This window comes from Besnoitia besnoiti, chromosome VI (assembly GCF_002563875.1).
Source record: "Besnoitia besnoiti strain Bb-Ger1 chromosome VI, whole genome shotgun sequence".
NCBI classification, from domain to species: domain Eukaryota; phylum Apicomplexa; class Conoidasida; order Eucoccidiorida; family Sarcocystidae; genus Besnoitia; species Besnoitia besnoiti.
Window position 1 is genome coordinate 1,965,063 of NC_042361.1, and position 19,373 is coordinate 1,984,435.

Consider the following 19,373-nt stretch of genomic DNA (forward strand, 5'->3'; position numbering starts at 1 on the left):
AAAGAGACGCGGGAATCATCAGCGGAAAAAGGTGTCTCGGGTTCAGAAAGAGACGAGGCAGACGGCCGCTACTGCCATCGGAATTGCCACCTATCGACTTCAAAAGAACGGAAACGACGACGACGGCAGGAACACAATCTCTCAGCACCTCCCGATGAGTGTGTTGAATTAGGGGAGGAATCAACCCTCGCACGAAACTGCGGAAGACGGACAAGAAACCAGCGACGAAGAACCAGCTAGCACACACAAGCGGCGGGTACCGGGGTGAGGCCTCGGTGATGCGCCTTTTGAAGATGACTAGCGTCCACAAAAAATATGTGCCACATGACTAAAGAGCCGGCTGTCGCCACTATACGAACGTGTGATAAGAACACATGCGCCATAGACTGGCTAAATGGCGCAGGCCTCTTTATTGAGAAGCAATCTCGCGCAGCGACGCCAGATCGCGTGCGGGGGGAGACGGGTAGCAGGCGCGTTACACACGCTTCCCCACAAGTCGTCAGACCGGACGGAATAATTCACAATAAACCGACACAACATTTCCTACATACACCAGAAAATAGCCACTGGCGGCCAACAGGTTCGGGCTGTATATTCACTTGACAACTCACCAGCAGCCCGTGTGTTGCTGGCCGCGTTGGGAAATGTGTTTGCGCGGCGATTTGGCCGAAGTGGGGGCCCCTCTTGCGCCGACACACTGGAACGCGAAAAGCTCGAGCACACAACCACCGGGGGTGTCTTTCTTCGCCAGGCTTGTGTGCGTTTTCAACCATTTTGTGTCTTCCACACTGACACCTCAGGCGTCGAAATTCTGCTAGCGGTATGAAACCCTGATAGGCGCCACCCGCAAAATCGCGCCTTTTCCGTGTCACGCAGTGTGCCACATCCCGGATAACTCGACGAAGGCCTAGGGCACAGCCCCGTCCTCCGGTAAGGGCGTGTCCTGCGCACGCTTTTACGCAGGAAAACGGAAAGCTGTTTGCACAGTAACTCAGTATCCGATTAGGCGCTTTGAAACCATACGAGCAGCACCGCTCGAAAAACACCGGGAGATAGGCCTCATTGAGGACAACGCATACGCACACGCCGAGGCTCCTGTGCAAGGCAGAACGACCGTAACCGCGGCGCGAAGACACGAAACAAGTGGGCTGGAGGATGCGTTACAGATGACATCTTTCAAGACGAGAGCCTACTCTTTGCCTTGTCATCCCTCTTGATGCGTCCATGCAATAAGGTCCAACTATCCACAAGACCCTTGCCAATGCCCATTGTCAAGTCTCTCGATACGGAACCGAAAGAGCTGGCAGACCACGCATGCAGATGCTGGACACGGACCAGCTGTCGAACAATCGCCCTTTTCGCGGCCAGAGTATGCAAGGTTCTGCACGCGAAAACTGCAAATACCTGCAGTTGGCCGGAGAATAAAACAGATTCGCTTTTGAGGCTAAAGGGAAAGAGAGGGAGAACGGAGGTCTCCAGAAGCCGCGGTCGTTTGCGGTCGAGGTTCTGGCAACAGATCGCACCAACGTCACATGTACCGACACTTTGCATCGACGCACGTGCTCAAGTTCCGCCCTTCCTGCTTTCCATATCAACTGATTCTTCCTGAGATCCGCATCACTGTCTCCTCTTGTGTTTCGCATCTCCCTTCTAGTTTTCGTGAGGGCTTTCATGCAAGTTCAGTTCGTCTTTCGGGGCTGCGGCTGTGACCCCACTCCTCACAGCGCTCCTCCTGATCCTGAGTTCCCCTCCTTCCGCCTCTGTCCTTCGGCGCTTTGCTGCCTCGCTCCTTCGCCGATTCGTTACCCTGCATCTGTACCGGTCTCCCTTCGGCTGCTTTACGCTCGATGCGCCTGTGTGTCTAGCTTGCCTCCTCCCGAGCCCGTCTTTCTTGTTGTCTCTGTGGCGGTCATTCCTGACTTCTTGCGCCGTTTCTCTGCCGTCTTCGCTCGACAGTCGCCCTCTATTTCTCGTCGTCGCGCCCTCGCCCCTTCGCCGCGTCCAAGATGAATCTCTTGCCCGCCAGCCTCGAGGAGTTCCGCAAGCGCTCCTACTGGAACGATTTCTTCCGCTCGCGCGGAGACAACGCCTTCGAGTGGTATGGAAGCTACGCGGACTACAAGGCGATCCTCGACTCGCTCGACTTGCGGACACCTGCTGGCCGCCGCAGACCGAGGCGGAAGGAGCAGTCTCAGGAAGCGAGCGCCGCGAACCACACCGCTGCGCCGTGCACACAGAAAGAAGAAACCGCCGCAGGCGGCGAGCCGGACAGCACCGCACCTGCGCCAGCCGCAAACGGCTCGCAGGTTGCAGGATCGAGGATCCTCCATGTGGGCTGCGGCAACTCGGAATTGCCGCGAGAGCTCGTGGAAGACGGGTAAGGCGATGCGAGTCGCATGCGCGTGCTGCACCGCGCTGCAACATAGAGGGACGCAGACTCGTTGTCTTCACTGGGGCTTCTTTTCGCGAGCTTTTTGTTCGGAGTCGCATGCGCTTGCTGCACAACGATGACTCTTTGCGCGTCTCGGCTCGTCTCTTGGCCTCTTCCGCTACAGGTACTCCGCGATCGTCAATGTTGACTTCTCGTCTGTGGTCATTGCAAACATGTGCCGCCGATGCCGGCACCTGGGTTCCGCTCTCGAGTGGGAGTGTCTGGACGTCCGCAAGGGGGCTCTGGCGAAGAAGTTCGGCGCCGAGGCCTTCGACGTCGTGCTGGACAAAGGCTTCCTCGACGCGTACATCTCCGGCGACCAGGAGCAACCGGCTGCCGGCGGCGCGGCGCCCGCGAAGGCCTGGGACTACCGGCAGGAGGCGCAGGAGTACCTGCAGTCCGTCCTGCACGTCTTGAAACCTGGCGGCGTCTACATCCTCGTCACGCTCGCGCAGGACTACCTCGCGAAGGAGCTGGTCAGTTTTGCATGCATAGGGCGTTGCCGTAGCCCTCGGGGTGTTGAAGCTACCCCTGAGTGTGCGCTCGCGTGCTGCGCGACGTCTTTGAGACCTGCAGAGACACCTGCCGCGAGCGGAGAGGCGCGCTCTTGAATTCGTCCGTGTGTTCATGATTCCGCAGACGTGTAGTCCTGCATGCCACAGGCCTAGCAGAATCGTGGATCAAATGGCTACACTTCTATAGGTGCACAGATACATAAATCTGTGCATTTATCTGTATCTGTACGTATTTATGCGCATTTGCGTGGACGTCCGGTCCATTCGAGCTCCATCTGGTGGAATTCTCAGGGCCTGCGGCCTTCGATTTACGTCTACAGTCGAGCACAGATAAGGTTGTATTGCAACGTCTCACCGCACAAGGAGGACAGCCTTAGCCAGAAACATTCAAAGTATTGTGTGGACGAGTAAGCCGACGTTCCAGCGCTGTCCTCTGGCCTCGTTGGGCAGTGGCGGTGTATGCCAACAAAGGCGGAGATCTCTGGTTTTTTTTCTATCGCTAACCGGCTGATCCCCGTGCGTGATTTGCAAGTCTTTCTGTCTGTAACTATTTTCTGTGGGGCTTCGTCGTCTCTCAGGTTCGCTGTTTTCACGCGGCGCCTGTCTCGGATGTCATCATTTTTCCCCTCTCGCACAAAGCGTGTCCGTCGTCGTCGTCGTCACCCTTGCCCTACCTTTTCGCCTTCACGAAGAACCTCACATCCTCGCCTGCCGAAGACGGGCAGCCCGTCCAGCTGACCAAACGTGGCCCAAAGTGAGTCTCTTTTTGCTTCTTCAAACCTCAAGCGGATGCTGCTTTTCTATTTCCTTGCTTTGTGCGAATTCCACCTCGTGTACTCACTGCGCTGCGCATACCTACGTGCGCAGCTGCGTAAAGTGCGTGAGTGTGTCCTTCGATTCCAACGCGTGGTCACGCCTCCGTCTGCCTACCAACACCCGTCGCTAGCCGTAATTCGCTGTCGCTGTGCGGCGGTCGACACAGGCGCTTCGCCGGCCCCGGTATACATCCATGTATGCAAGTATGTTCATATGCATATATATATATATATATATACTCCGGTGCCGTTTGTCTGTCTTTCTGTCTTCATCTCGCTATTTTGCTATCGTTTTATGTTTGGTTGCGCTTTCAGGCTCACGTGCACAGTGGTCGCGGGGCAAGGCCGTGCAGGAGGCGACGAGACGTTTTCCATCTGGGAGCTGCCGAGTACGTTGCCCGCCTTTTTGCCTTATCTCTCTTTGCTGCACGTATGCGTGTGTATCTGTTGCACTTGGTAGAGGTGCTTGCGCCCGTTGAGGGCGACATTTGGCACGTTACAGCCGGCGTCTCTGCACAAGTTTGCCGGATGCGGTGTTTTTGTTTTCAGAGCGCATCGTTTCCATCAACAAATGGCGATTCTTTCAGTCCGCGATTCACGTCTACCAGCCCGGGTCGCGGAGCACGGTGTCTGTACACCGGCAGAAGCGCGGCAACGAGGCTGAGGAGAGCGCGGCGTATTCTATTGCGATTTACGACCGCGTGTTTCAGGAGGCGACTGAGGAGAAAAACAAAAAGGCTGGAAAAAAAGATGGGAAAAAAGGCGAAAAAAAGAAGAGTGCCGCGCACAAGACTGCAGCGCTGTTTGCGCCGCTGGGACAGGAGTGCTCGTGGCTCTACTCCACACCCGAAGGCAACGAAGAGGTAGGCGGAAGCAAACCGCGAAAAGAAGTCAAACTCTCCCTACTAATGAGGATGCAGGTTTAAACTCGTCTGGAGGATTCCGGTGCTCAGATGCACTGAGCCTTGCTGTGAAGAGGTTTTGTGGCTGAGGACCTCAGTGGCAAGTCTCGGCATATGCCTTGCGGTTGAGGTCTTCGTGCACATCTCTTTGAGATCAAGAAAGCGCAAACGCATGCAGACCTATGCGTTTATCTCTCTCGCTGTCTCGGTCTCTCCGTTTTCATGTACCTGCACGCGTATCTTCTGTCTCCTTTTCCATATCTCTCTGTCGAATCCACATCTCCAACTGCGTCTCTCCCTCTTCATGCGTTCCATCCCTGTGTCGCAACTGCTTTAGCGCCGAATTTCCACACTTCGAACAGATTATAAACTGTTCTCCGCCGCGACGTGGAAGACACGAATTGGAGGCTGAGTGTTTGCGTCTCGCCCTAGACCTTGCCTCCGGCGCTCGCGGGCTCAACCTCTTTGCTTCATTGACACCTTATTGGTTTCAATGGGCGTGGCCGCTTGGGTTCGTGGATTTCTGCGTGCTTCTTCGCATTTTTGCCGCGTCTTGCCTCGCCCTTTTGCTGTGGGGACGAAACGAAGTCCTGCGACAAGGCGCCTCACGGCCTCTTTTGTTGGCGCTCTTCTCAGCTCGCACTGCAGGCAGGTGTGTCGCGCCTTCTGGTTGTGACGGCAGGCGTCCAAGGCGCAGCCGAGGCGCCGACCGGAGCCGAGGGCCTCCACGAACAAAAACCGTCGGTATTCGAGAAAATGAAGGATGAGCTCGAGCCTTATCTCGCTGACCTCGCGCTTCCAGGAAGTGTAAGCGCTTCACAGTGAGCCACGTGCCTCGAGGTTGCGGTGGATTCCAGAGGCGCGCATGCTTCCGCAGACGCGAGTGCAGCGAATGAGAAAGACTCGTTTTCCTTCGCCCCTCTGCGGACGGCCGCGCCCGGTGCGACAGACGCGTGCGTGCGTGTCGCTGCTCGCGTCGAGAGCCACAGGCAGAGGCGCAAGCACTCGCCCTAGGAGTCTCTGCGTATTGATATAGTTCCAAGTAGATGCAAATACATGCATACATACATGCATATGTATACATATACAAGTATCTGTCTATATCTATGTATAAGTATATGTGTATATGCTCCTGTAGGTTGTGCGCCGGCGAGTCGCTTCTTCTTTCCTCTTGTGTTTTCTGAGTGCTTTCTGTTTTGCCGTCTGCGTTGTGTCGCGTCTTCATCGGCGTCTGCGAGGCGCCTGTGCGTCTCTCCCGCGTCTCGTTTTCGGCTTCTACGCGCCCGAAGAGCTCTCGGCGCCCACGGCGGCCTGCGCTGTGTGCAGGGGACGATTCCAGTTCTGATTGTGAGCGAGGGGTCGTCCGTTCACGCGGAGCTCGCCCGCATTCGGTCCCCATACGCCGGCTGCGTGGTAGTGAGAGACGTCGAGTGCGACGACGAAAACCCAGACGCTGACCGCATCCTCGTCCTCAGGCAGATGATCTTTTCCTGCAACCCCCAGGCAGTCCAGTCCGAAGTCAAGGTAAACAGAATGCGTCGCTTCGTGGCAGCATTGCGCGTAAATGCCTTTAAGTCACACATACCTGTACGCACATCTATATATACATTGTATTTATATGATGATGTACGTGTATATATGTTTATGTATAAATATATGTGTGTATATACGTCGATGTTTATATGTGCATAAGCTTATATGTATATGCGCGTGTATATATGTATATTTGTAAATACGTGGCTTATTCTTTTATTTCTATTTTGTCGCAGGTGCTTCTCCCTGCCTCGGAGACGAGCGGAGAGGCGCCGCAGTTTCTTTTCTGCCAGCCCTCGTGCGCCTACCACCTCGCCACCGCGGCCGGTAAGCAAACGAAATTCGCAAACGCAGGCGTAATTTGACACCTTTTTTGCTGTCTCGCGATGCGTTTTGCACCCGCCGGCCGCGCAAGCGTCTCGTATGCACTCGCAGTGCGGGCCTGAGTGACGTCGCTGGAAGGGCGAAGCGACTGCGTAACGGCAGTGGCTTTCTCTGCGCTCCTCGCGGATTTCTTTTTCTGCATTTCTGCGCGTTGTCTTCTTCAGCTTTTGCGCTGCTTCCCGCGGAGACGACGCGACTCTCCGCGACGCTTCTGGGGCTAGGTAGGCGACAGAAAAGAGCGAACCTCCCGGACTCTTGAACGTTGGAGATACAGGCGACAGAGAACGAGGGTTTAGGATTCAGGGTGACCACGCAGGCGGGCGCCTTCGAAGCAACTGAAAGTGCTCAATAGCGATAACCAGGAAGGGCGCGGATTTGCACAGAGAGAGAGAGGCCGCAGACTGGCGAAAAATCTCGCGACTGGTATGCCTCTGCTTGTAGCACCTTTAGTACTTTGCGTCGCAGGTTTCGTCCCCTTCTATATTCTTTTGTTCTTTCAGGCGGCGGCATCCTGGCGCGGCTGCTCTCGCTGCTGTTTGGCCGCGCGTTTGACTTGCAGCTGACCTGCGTCGATCTCGATCCCGTCGTCGTGCAACTCGCGAAGGAGGTGCGTCGCTGGGGCTGCTGAGCCGCTAATCGAGCGATAAACCGGATCTTCAGCTGCGTGAATGAGGAGATGGCGAAGTCCGAGTGCTATCCTTGTTCTCTCGCGTGTCTGCTGGGGGAGCGGAAATCTTCAAATTTTTTTTGCTCTCTTTTGTGCGATGAATACTTCTTCGAAAGGCCGTGTGAAGACAACCCGTGAGGCAGTGTTTCGTTCTGCGGAAGTCGCCTCTCGCCGGCTGCGAGGGGCTGCCCAGGTGGAGCGCCGCGTCTCCGTCCCCCTCGCATGCGTTCCGCCCTCTTCCTCGCTGCGTTTTAACGCGCCTTTCAGCGCGTTTGAACGTTTTTGCCTCGCTTTTTTTGCAGTGTTTCGGCTTCGAGGAGGCGCCACCGGCGGTGACGGCGGTCACGGACGACGCGCTTTCGTTCCTGGCGCAGCTGCCCGCGAGTTCGCAGGACGTGTTGATCATCGACATCAACAACGGCTCGTCGTCGTCATCGCTCACTTGCCCTTCTGAGGACTTTGTTCAGCCGAGCGTGTTGGAGACGCTGAAGGCGCGACTCGCCGCGGGCGGCCTGCTCATCTTCAATCTCCTCTCGCGCTGTCCTCAAACGAAAAAACAGGTGAGAAATTGCGTCTGCGTTTAGATCCTTTTTACCCTGGATCCTGCGTCATCGCTGCGTCAGCTTTCAGGGTGACAAACAGCTCGCTTCATCTCGGCTGGGAAGGTGTGCCGCAGCTGCTCGCGCTGCAAAGCGTGAGGAAGAGACGCTTTTCGACGTGAGTGTTTGTCGTTGCGCGTTGGCCTCGCAGATCCTCGATCGCCTCACCGCCATGTTCCCCTTCGTGTCAGCCTTCGGCATGCCGGACGTGAGCTTCACAGACCACAGCGCTGTTTCACACCCACAATTGACACGCCCGCTCTTCGCGGATGTCTTTCTGCGTGGTTTCGTTACTTTATCGCATGTGTCCACGCTGAAGCGTTGTATAATCAGCGGGCTCATCTACTTGACCCACCTTTACACTCTGGCGAATCAAGACCTGTATACATCTATATATAACAGTTATATATATATATATATGCTCATATATCATAAACAAACATATATATATATATATATATATATATATATATATATATATATATATATATATGTATTCATATATATTTGTAGATGAGCCGTTGATGCCGTGGTGAGTATGCCTCGGCTCCTGCAGAGCTGTAGGTGCAAATGCCTGTCTGTTTCGTCTCAATTTTATCGCTTCAGGACGTCAACGAACTTGTCGTCTGCAGCAACCAGCTCGACGCACACGCCGCGGACTCTGCAGTGTTTCAGACGCGCGTCGATTCCATGGTACGCGAAAGACCTGCATGCGCGCGCATGTGGAGACGCATTGAGCCGGTCTAGGCGTTGTTTTCGTAAGCACGTTCAGTCTTTTTGAAGAAAGAATCCTGCGTAGCGATATGCAGTCTCTCCTCTCCTCGAATAAAGTTTACGTTTACACACGTAACGCCTTGAAGTCGCCCGCGGCTCAGATACAGAGTGCTGTGAGAGCGCGGATGCAGCGGCATATATATAAATATATGTACATGTACATATATTATATAATTGCACCGCGGCGGTTTTGCGTTCAAGCTCTCTAGCGCTGAAAAGCTCCCATCCTTTCGCAGGAATATGCAAATATATGTTTGTGTCAATGCGGTCAACGGTGCTCGAGTCCACACGCGCAAGCATCTGCACGCGTCTTCTTCTCCGTGTACAAGCATATATGTATATCTCTATCCATATGTATATTGACATATGGGCATCAATCTTCCCTTCGCGAGTCTCTCGTCACGCTAAAGGTCATAGACGCGCGGAGCCGAGTTTTGCGGCCTGCCTGCGCGTGTTTTTCTCAGTTCAAGAAAGTCGCTGCGAGCCTACCGGAGTGCGCCGGCGACGCCCGGCGGCTCGCGAGCGACGCGGCGCTGTGGAGCAGCTGGTCGCGGCGCTGGCGAGTGAATTGCGAGGAAGAGAAAAGAGAAAATTAAAAATCCCATTTGAAAAGCAGGACCTGAGGCCATAATATCTTGAGAAAAGCGAGAAGGCCAGCATCCGCGAAAGATCGGAATCGAGCGAAGAAACACCCGGCGCCCTGTCTGCGCACGCGCCGGCGGCGGCGGCTGAAGAAGGAGTAAACGTCAAGCGGCATGCAGTTGGCGAGAAGAAAGAATCACGAAGCCGCTACGCAAGGATGGAAACGCGAAACAATAGAATGACTGAGGCGTTTATTTTCTGCCTGGCGTCTCACGCCGACGTAGATATCTTTTGTGAATAGCCGTAATTTGTTTTTTTTTTTGTTGACGTTCAATGAAGCTACGCACACAGAATTTCGAGACTCGTGTTTCTCTCTGTTTGCCGCTTTTTGAAGCCCTACAAATAAAGACAGAGAAAGCAACAGCCGCCGCCGCGCGCGCCTCTGCCGTTTTACCTAGCGATATCTCTTTCTCTCTGCTGTGTTTTTGAATATTCAGTGTCGAACGAACCGTCCGTGACGAGGGAGACTCAGCTGTAGCACCAGCCCGCAAAAGAGTAAATTCAACTTCATTGGAACAGACGTATAGAGAGGGTTAGGGTGTATAGCCCTAAGCTGCAGGAGTTTGCTCTCTAGAGAGGTCAGGTGAATGGCACGCGAAAAGCACAAGGTCTGCGATTCGTGTACTGAGCAAAACGATTCATAGTCTTCGAAACAACAAACACCGTACGAAAATCGCCCTAGGAACGCTGTCGAGATACACCCCGACTTCCAATAAAAAGCGTGCGTGTATGTGCACACGCATATACCTATATATGCATATATCTATATTGACACATACATATATATATATATATATATATATATATATATATATATATATATATATATATGTATAGGAAGTTCCGCGCAGAGTTGTCTTCATCTGGGTGCGTCTCGCAGACCTCTGCGGCATCGCATTGGGCATTCCGCTGGAAAGCGATTAAGACTGTGACGTATCGACTTCATGTGTTTAAAAGCATTCCCTCGACAAGCTACACACTTCAAACACCTGCTTTGAGTTCTAGAGAAACAGAGTAGACACGCAACCATAAAAAATGTTTCCCTGCGGCCTCAGATTGGCACAGCGGCGAGGATGTCATCTAGATCTGTATCGGGTTTGTTTGCTGCATCACGGCAGCCGCGCGTTTTTTCGTCTTCCTTCCTCTCTGCTGCGCCCTCGTGACTCTTTTCTCTTCCTTCTTTTGTCGCTGAATCTTCGGCTCGGCAGACGCCGCGTGCCGCCGCTGCCACTACGTTCTTTGTCTCTTCGTGCCCCCCTGGCATGTCTTTGTCGCCACCTCCTTTCCTTCGCGTTGCGTCGCCGTTTTCCGCGAGCGCGGCTATCCTCGCCGCGTTGTTGTCTGTCTCTTCTCGCGCTTTCTCTCTCGCGCGTGTCTCGCGTTCCTCTAGACGTTCTTCTCCGTCGCCTCTCGCGCTCGCTGCCTCGTGCGCCGCCGCGGAGTCGATGTCCAAGTCTGCGAGTTCCTCGAGAGACGCCTGCAGGCCGCGGAGATGCGCAGGAAACTCCGCCAGCGCACTTCGAAAACCGCGGCAGTCTGGGTCGTAGCACTTTTGGTAGAAGCAGCCCTTCTCTGCCTGAAGCACCAGCGAGACGGCATTTGACTTGTGCGGCCTGGAGTAATCTCACGCAAAAAAAAAGAAAGGAGTATCCACCGGGGAAGCTGGGCAAGGGAGGGGATCTACGGAAGGATATATATGGAGCACGAAGTTGTTTTCCCCACATCCAGCAGCGATTCGAATAGTCACAGCTTCCATACGCTATCCTGTCCCTACACATATACATAGACGACTGCGTGCATACACACACATAAATATACATTTACAAATATGCATAGATATTTACATGGATATATATATGAATTAAAAGCATGCGCGTTAGGTATGGAGGCGGCAGGCTGCCGCCTGCGACCGTTAAGTACCGCGCCATTACCCCACTCTCGCCGTGGACCTGAATTCCCCGGAATGCGCGATTTTTCAGCGGGGTGGCGCGCACAGCCGCCAAGCGAGAAAGCGATACGAAAAAAAGGATAGCTCTTCACTCACCTGCCGATGCGTTCGCAGAATCGATTTCCTTTGAGCGTGATAACGGCGGTCTGCGTGGAGGTGAAGAAGAGACATGAGGCGATTTCTGCGGGTTCGCTGTGGCCGCTGGCGAATTCTCGCTCGAGAAGAAGCTCCGCGATGTCGCTGCCGCTGAACTCCCAGCTGCGTGTCTTTCTTTCACCCGCGGCCTCTCCGCCGCCGTCTCTCTTACGCTTGCCGGTGAACCCCCGAAGCGACGCGAGGCCGCCATCCCTCCGGTCAGAACCGAAAGGAGGCTTCAGCGTGAAAGGGGCGTCGGTTGAAAAACGGGTCGAAGCGACGGCGTGCTGGTCGGTTTCTGTCGCAGGCCTTTCCGCAGCGCCGCCCCCCCTCTTGGCTCGCTCTCGCGCTTCTTGCGAGAGACGTCGGTAGACCGCAAGCTTCTCATCCCAGACTTGCACCGCGTGTCGAATCAGCGCGCCCAGGTAGCACGGCCGGCGCTCGCCTTTCGCCTTGCGAATCTGTTCTCTGTCGCTCTCGCAGCCACCGCGTGCGACCCGCAGGTTGGCTGGCAGACTCGCGCCGAGACACCGCGTAGTCAGCAGCCGAGAAAAAACGAGCGGAGGCAGCGCACCTCCAGTGGCGCTAGCGGCGCCCACCGGCGCACTTGAGTCGTCCAACGAGCTCTCGTCGAGAGAGGAAGAAGGCCGAAACGCCAGGGGCGACGCAGAGGAAGCCCCAGACCACAGCGCGCAACTGTCCGGCTGCCACAGCTGCGAAGAAGAGCATCCGCGGCGCTCCCTGCCTTCGGCGGCCGCGCTGGTCTCCTCGCCTCGATCGAAGAGCGGAAGGGAGGGAGGAACGAGCGACGCAAGCGAACGCAGCAGCGTCGCGCGGGCGTCGTCACCCAGAGGGAAGGCATTTGCTGGACTAACCTGAGTCGAAAGCACAGAAACGGACGCCGCCTCAAAAGAATGCAAGGTCGCTCGCTGAAGGTGTAGCTGGTGCGTAGCGGCCAGCAAACCACTGACGAGGGGCAAGAAGAGCGCCGCCGTGGAGGAGCTCGTTCCGCTTATCTGCTTCGTCTCTCGTTTCATCGACCGTATCGACAGCCAAGCCTGAACGACTGTCTTCTCTGGCGGAAATGTCAAACCCTAAACCCTCGACGCGCTCCCTGAAAACGCGCAGCTTCCTCTATTTCCGCTCAACGTTCCTTCTTCACGTTCACGCCTCACCTGGAGAAACGCTGCCTTGTTGAACTTGCTTGAGTGAAGCAGCCGGAAGCAGCGGTTTCGCGAGTAAACCGACACGTCGATGATGCTGGAGCGCTCGCCCTCCGCCGAGATTCTCGGAAACAGACACAGAAAAGAGTTGAAGCTCGGCGCGAAATCTCCTTCTTTCGCGTCCGCTGCGGCCAGCTCATGCGCCTCAGGAGCCTGCGACGGTAAATTGCCGCCATATCGGTCGGCTGGAGTCGACTTGCCCTGCGCCTTGACAACGGTATTCGCGGAAGCGACCTCCTCTGTGCCGCCCCCTTCCCCTGACTGGTAGACGCGCGCTCCCTCCTGCTCTGGGCTCGCAGCTTCCCTCGCCGACTGACGTCCATTTCCACGCATGCTGCCGTCTCTCGATTCGCTCGGCGCGCCGGCCGCCGCCTCGCTCGCTGGCGCGCTTCCTCGGAGGTGGGCTGTGGGGTCTCCCCTCCCCTCTGTCTCTTCGTCCGCGGCAGAGGGCCTGGCCACTCTGTTTCTCGCGGTGTCGGCGTCCAGCTGCTCAGCTCCGCCTTCGCGGCCTCGAGCGGCAGGCTCCGCCCTTCGCTCCTCGGCCGCGGGGCCCGCCGGCGGGCGCGCAGAAGCTCGTGGAGAAGAAAGGACAGGAAGCGGTCTACGAAGCGGCCGGCGTGCGGCGCGTCGGCGAAGGCGGTGGAGGGAGGCGGCGTAGGCGCGGCGCGCGAATGAACCGCAGCGCAGACGTCTCCCCCCGCCGCGACAGAGACGATCGGCGTGCTGTCGAACAAGGCGAAGAACTCCGCGTCCACGTGGGCGTCCGCCGAGTGTGAAGCTTCGGCGCCGACAGCCTCTGAGTCGGGGGGTGCGTGCGAGGTTGCTGGGAAGCCAGAGCTCTTTCGACGCGGCTTCTCGGATCCTCGTCTCGCCTTCGGCTCCACTCCGTCGCGACGATTTTCCTCCTCTGTGTCGGCATCCTCTCCGTCTGACGTGCGACGCTCCTTCAGGTGACGCTCTTGGCTGGGGCTTCGCGGGGCGAGGTCTGCCCCGCGGCGTGTGCAGAGATCACCTCCTCTGACTGCAGAGGAAGGAGAAAGAGACATCACCGCAGGCGCGGAGGCCGCAGCAGAGGGAGGCGGCGGGTCAGAACGGCTGGAGCGAGGAGAGTGCGACGACAAATCCGCAGACGCAGCAGTGGACGCGACTGGGCAGGAGGGAAGCGAACGCGCCGGCGCCTCATCCTCCGTGTCGGGCGGAGGGCCTTCAGAGGTGCGACTGCCGAAGAAGACTTGGAGAGCAGCGTCTGTTGAGAGCTGTCTGGCTTCTGGCCCGGGCTGGTGAGTGTCGCCTTTCGGAGAGAGACTCGGGGGGCTATTTGCTCCACCCCCATCACCCCGCATGCAGAGCGCGCTGGCCGGCGCGCGGTCGTCCATGCCTTCATCTTCGCTCTCGTTGCTTGAGGCGCTCTCTGAGTCTTCCCGGCCTTCCTGATCCTCGGCAAGGCCTTCCGGCACCCCCGTGGGCTCTTTGACAAGCCATAGAGCAAGTCGTTTGCTCTGCACATCTGAGCGATCTTCGCTATTTTCTACGGAATCTAGCACCGCTTTCACAATCAGGTGCCTTGAGAACTTCTCCGTAGTGGAGGAGTCCAGGTCGACGATATCCGAATTCTGTAGAGGGAAACCGAAGTGCCCGCTGAGGAACTTTGCGAGCATCTGCTTGAGCAGTGCAATCGCTTCTTCCCCATTGATGTCAGGATTCAGAGACTTGGAAAATTCAACATCGAAATACAGCCAGCAGGGCCTCCCTTCCCGTAAGACTTCGTACAGATGGCGGTTCGGCTCCTGCGTCTTGACCATCTTCAGATAACCGCCAACAAAGTCTCTGTAGGACGCTACTATGTAGCGCCGGACGCCTTTCTCGGCGATCTCTTGTGCGAAGAGCCCGAATAGGCTCTTCAACTCTTCTGGCAGCGCTTGCAGCGCCGCCAGGGCCGCATCCTGTTTGCGGAAAACTCGGACGGGATACCGGGGGAACGCAGCGAGCCCCGCTTCCGTCCCCCGCTCCGGCTCCTCTGTCAGTGAAGCGTTTCCCTGCGGTTCGCTCGTCGTTGCATTTCCGGCAACTGACGATTCCCCTGAACGGTTCGGCACGAAAGGCACAGCATGGGTCCCGTTTGCAGATCGGGATTCACAATCAATGGTAACGTCATTGTGAACGGTCTCAGTGGAAGTTGGTGATTCCAGAGAAGGACACGTTGTTGCGGGCGCTCCTCGGCCGCGATCCGGGCTGTATGTACACCTGGCGCGCAGAGCTCCGGCAACTTTCCTCCAAAATCGTTCCCCTGTCAGGGAAAGCTCCGTTCTGCTATTAGGAGCCCCGCGAGAGGTGCCTGTTTCCCATTCTTTCCTCTCTTCTCGTTCAGATGACGAGGAAAGCAAGTGAGAAAAAGTCGATGGCTGTGGCGCTGGTGTTCCGTAGAAGAGGTTCGGCGGGACGGGTGCTCTGGGGGCCGGCGAGCGAGCTGAAAAGTGCTCTTTTCTCAAGAAGCCATCCATATGCATTCTAACCAAGTCATGTCCAGAGACATGTGAGAACAAGCACCCAGAGAATGCCAAATGCTGGGAATTTGGCAGTACCCGTTCGGGTTGAAGCCCGGGAGAGGGAAAAGTCGACCTACGTTCTCACTTGCGAAACGAAGGTAGGGGATGGGCGGCTGTCGAATATGATGAGTGACATAGGATTGGCCTGAACAACGAAAAACTGTCCACTTACTTCAAACGACACTTTCTAGCCTTCTTGTGCAAACCCAATTTGCTGCGACGGGAAAAAAAGGACTATCAAATGTGCGCGCTTGAGCGGGGAGAGACGCTATCGACGGCATGTAAAAAAACATAGGGATTTGAAGCAGGAAGAAGAAGCATCGACAGATCGCTCGTTGCTAGGAAGCAGTAGACGCCGATTTTCGACACGACGGGTAACTCGCAGAAGTGTTTGTTTACAACTACATTTAGATGTTTGTTAAGAGGAGACAGGACTGTGCACGAGCCACGCGTGTCTTGTGGGTAGGCCAGCGTAGATCAGCGCAGCCCTCAACAGACTCCATCTGTGCACCTCACCGCAGGCGATCCAAATAAATAGGCTGTCTTCACAGAGAGGCGCATAAGTGGCATGGGGAGGTACAGCATGGCTTGACGCTGTCATAATGGGTCCAAGGAGCAGCTAGCTGTGTTGTTTATTTTATATTTGCTTTCACACTTTCCACAGTACCCGAAGCAGTTGCGTGTTTGCCGGAGTGCAAGACGCACTCAACTGTGGACCCACTCGGAGGCGACCGAATAAAATACAACGTCGTCTCGAAATCTTTGTGAATTAAGAGCGAGCCGACAAAGTTGGAACAGTCGAACTCGTGCACTCGACGAAAGGTTTGTTGGACAATGCGGCTTCCACGTGGCTCCACTAATTTAGGCAGCGATTTCCCAGATCGGCGTAACTCCTCGTGACACCCAAACACAGTTTTTCCATCGCCCTTTTATGGTATGAAACATCGAACCTCCCATGAATGCCCTACTTTCTGGAGCGTAGTAGTATTCGTTTGTTGATGGGTTTAAGCACTCCGGTCCTTCTGCTCCCATGCTTCTATCTCTATCTCAATCTCACAACCGTGTCTAAGCCTATCTCTAATTCTGTCCCTGCGCCTTCATTTGTATTTGGTTTCGGTACTCACACGGGATGAAAAGCGGTTCAAAATGCAGCGTGTCGAGCTCAGCGGAAAACATGCCCTTGGCAAAGGCAAGCTGTGTTCCTGAAACCTGGATCCGAATCTGGGCAAACCCTTCGTTAAGGCACGTTACCATCACTTCCAAGGCAGCTGTCATGGCCGTCGGATCTAAACTACAAAAGCGACGTCTGAATATCTCCAGAGGAATCTCCGAGCTGCTACGAGGCGGGATTGTGTGGTCTACGGGGGCAGGGAACGTGTCATTGTGTTGCCGTGACTGCGTTTGAGTTTCTTCAAGCTCGCGCCACGGTGATTCGCAGGAACTTCCATCGGAATCCTCGCCTACCTCTTTGCTCGGTGGAATGCACGCAGTCGCGTTAGAGAGTTGGAGGTAGCTTGAAGAGTGGAAGTTTTTGATTGGCATTGCGGAAGACGGGGCAGACCCGTCCAAGTACTGTGTGAAGAAGTCCTTCGGTAGCGCTTCAGGCTTTTCACCTCTTACAGGCGGATTCCTCCCAAGCGATTCGGCGAATTGGCCGCTTCTTCCCGGTTCAATAGAACTCCTACCGGGACTCAAGGAGTCGAGCATATCTTGAACCAGTAGCGGATTTTCCAGCAGGTCGCCGTCAGGAGCCGAGCTCGGAACTTCCCAGCCCCGTGTTCCACCGCCAATTGCCAAGACTTCTCTGGCGCCCCGGTTCATGGCGACGCTGTTCACTCTGTTTGGCTGCAACTGCCTGCCGGGTATATATGGGGTTCTCCACAATTCAGGTGGAATGCCGTCGTGCCCAGGGGCGGGCGCCCCGCCTTGTCGATCTACTGTGGCACCGGCATCACTACTCTCACTCAGTTTCCGGTGAGGTGTCGCCGAGAGGGCTTCGTAGAAAATACGCTCCACATCGTCCGCGTTGTGCCCAGAATTCTCCGTTTCCGCTGGTTTCGTAAACAGCCGCCTGTCTGTGAGTGCGCGCGGTGACTTCCGAGATCTCGTGACAGCTTCAGCAAAAAAGAGGTCATCGTGCCTCGAGTTGAAGTCCTCTCCGGAAAGGCGTCTTCGACGGTGGTGTCGCTGGGGGGGGAACAGTACGGGATTCTGGTCAAGTCCAGACAGTGCAGCGGGCACGTAAGCAACTGTTGCCTCGATGCCAGAATTATGCAGCTTGGGACCCGTTTTTGCCACATTTTCTGGGATGCTGTGGGCCTTTTCGTCTCCTCGTTCTGCTCGCGCACGGGTGGCCCCCCCACCGCCGTGCGCGTGAGCTGTGACGATACCACTCTATACGCTGTCGGAGACGGTCGAAAAAACAGAGAAACTTTTCCTAGCTTGACATTTAAGGGCAGCAGCAGAGGATTGCTCCCCTCCAAGCGCACGTGAAGCCCGTCCAGAGATATTTCGAGCTGCTCGCTGGCGTCGGTGTAGCTGAGGCGCAGGGGCTGAGTGAACTGGAGGTTCACTAGACGCAGCGGCTTTCCGTGGTTAGAGTACGCAAAGAAGTCGAGGACAACAACGAGGAATATACTAGCAGCGAGAGCCAGGGCAAGTAGCAAGACTAGCAGGCAGCCAGCCAAACCGCGGAGAACGGTTCTCTTACGCTGTCGCCTTGCCTTCAAGTCATTCGCGTTGCATGTAGCATCAAGCCTTTTTCGTTCCGGGTTGCTGCAGACCCGTGAAGGAGCAAGGGGGAGATCTCCTCCCACAAAACTTGTGGCATTGCTAGCAGCGGGGGGCAATGAAGGATGCCTATTCAAGGCACACGCTTGATTTTTGCGGGGACCGGCTTGATCGTTCATGAGCTCGAGTTAAGGTTCTGAACAGCGGATGTCAAAAAACGTCAGGCATTCTTTGGCAAAGAGCGCAGCATACGTCTGTCATTCGGGAACGAATCTCCGAACCAGACTGTACAAAACAGCAAATTGCAGAGTTCTATAAAAACCCATCACACTCGCATGACATTGACGTGTCGACCCATATTTTAGTCTGAGGATTGACCGATACATTCCCTCCGGAGTCAGAGTAATGCTTGCCGAAACAACACGCACAAAGGAAGCATCGTTTAACCCGCGATCACGAAAGTCGTGAGAAAAACACCAAACATGGGTGGTAGGCAACAAGACGCGGAGGAAACATGCGACAAGTAAAAACGCCGGTGTCACGAAGGTGTTTCACAACCGCTGGGATCTCAGTAAGGATCGGCGTCTAACGCAAACGGGCGTTCTCGATGCGCACAAGCAAGGAAGCCGCCTTCAGACATAAACTCTCCAAACGGCACGTTTGACTGAACTAGACACGCAGAGCTGGATTCCGTTTCCGACGATTCCACGTTTTTATATGAGATTCTACAGCTCTGTGTTTATGTCCATCTGGACATTTAATGAAAACTCACAGCTCGGATACTCTGTGTAAGATTTATGGCAGCCTCGGGCTTTGCAATCGCATGACGATATGCTGTAAGAGGTCAGTGCCTTCTCAGCCTTCGGCAAATCAGTCTTCAGCACAGCAAAGACAACAAGGTCTGCACACTCTTAAAGGAAACCTGTTGTAAATTCCGCGTCACATTTAGTTTCTTTACGCTGCCATCAGAAACCTAGCTGCAGATCGATTTACGTCCCGATCCACATCAAGTGAGCAAGGTTTGTAACATGTCAGTGTGTACTCATGCATATCAAAAGACTAACTCCACGGTCATGCGCCGATACGAAATTCGTCGTGCGCCAACGACTGTGAGCGCCTCATCTCATTCGCATAAACTAGGTTAGTTTGAGGATCGCTAGACCGCCAGCATTCATCATCTACGTAATGCGAGCATTTGCCGTACTTTATTAACGGTACACACATGCGGATAAGCTTTCGTATTCGCATTGCAATGCGTAGACGTTGACCAAGGCAGGTTCTGCTGCAGTGTGTATCTGCGTCATCCTTCTTGCGCCTCCCAACGAAAGCATGAGGCAACAAGTCGAAACCCGTTTTCTTCGACAGATGTACCTGTGTCCTGTTCGCGAAACAACACGTGAGGCAATGTGAAGATCCTGTGGAGTGTCAGGATCATGATAGTGTGACCAATAGCATCGCCGAGTGATAATCACTACACTGGACTTTTGATAGGCTTTTTCTGAGGAGTATATAGTACGAGTATTCTGAGA

At 55.1% G+C, this 19,373-nt stretch overlaps 3 protein-coding genes across 3 annotated transcripts; 1 reads left to right on the top strand and 2 right to left on the bottom strand.

Annotated features, from left to right (window-relative positions):
- Window positions 1-2,006: 2,006 nt before the first annotated feature.
- On the top strand, window positions 2,007-9,216 carry BESB_066890 (uncharacterized protein; the record flags this gene model as incomplete). The annotated part of the gene is made up of 14 exons (XM_029365082.1): window positions 2,007-2,377; window positions 2,556-2,907; window positions 3,525-3,700; window positions 4,077-4,150; window positions 4,311-4,624; window positions 5,300-5,470; window positions 5,990-6,187; window positions 6,433-6,523; window positions 6,745-6,801; window positions 7,081-7,187; window positions 7,550-7,807; window positions 7,998-8,054; window positions 8,453-8,539; window positions 9,085-9,216. 14 exons carry the CDS (start codon window positions 2,007-2,009, stop codon window positions 9,214-9,216), a joined length of 2,445 nt encoding a protein of 814 aa, XP_029218665.1.
- Window positions 9,217-10,313: 1,097 nt separating this feature from the next.
- BESB_066900 (uncharacterized protein) lies at window positions 10,314-15,069 on the bottom strand (the record flags this gene model as incomplete). The annotated part of the gene is made up of 3 exons (XM_029365083.1): window positions 10,314-10,875; window positions 11,307-12,311; window positions 12,521-15,069. 3 exons carry the CDS (start codon window positions 15,067-15,069, stop codon window positions 10,314-10,316), a joined length of 4,116 nt encoding a protein of 1,371 aa, XP_029218666.1.
- A 1,122-nt stretch (window positions 15,070-16,191) lies between these two features.
- Window positions 16,192-18,023, bottom strand: BESB_066910 (uncharacterized protein; the record flags this gene model as incomplete). Its single annotated transcript, XM_029365084.1, has 2 exons — window positions 16,192-17,325; window positions 17,478-18,023. 2 exons carry the CDS (start codon window positions 18,021-18,023, stop codon window positions 16,192-16,194), a joined length of 1,680 nt encoding a protein of 559 aa, XP_029218667.1.
- Between the last annotated feature and the right edge of the window lie 1,350 nt (window positions 18,024-19,373).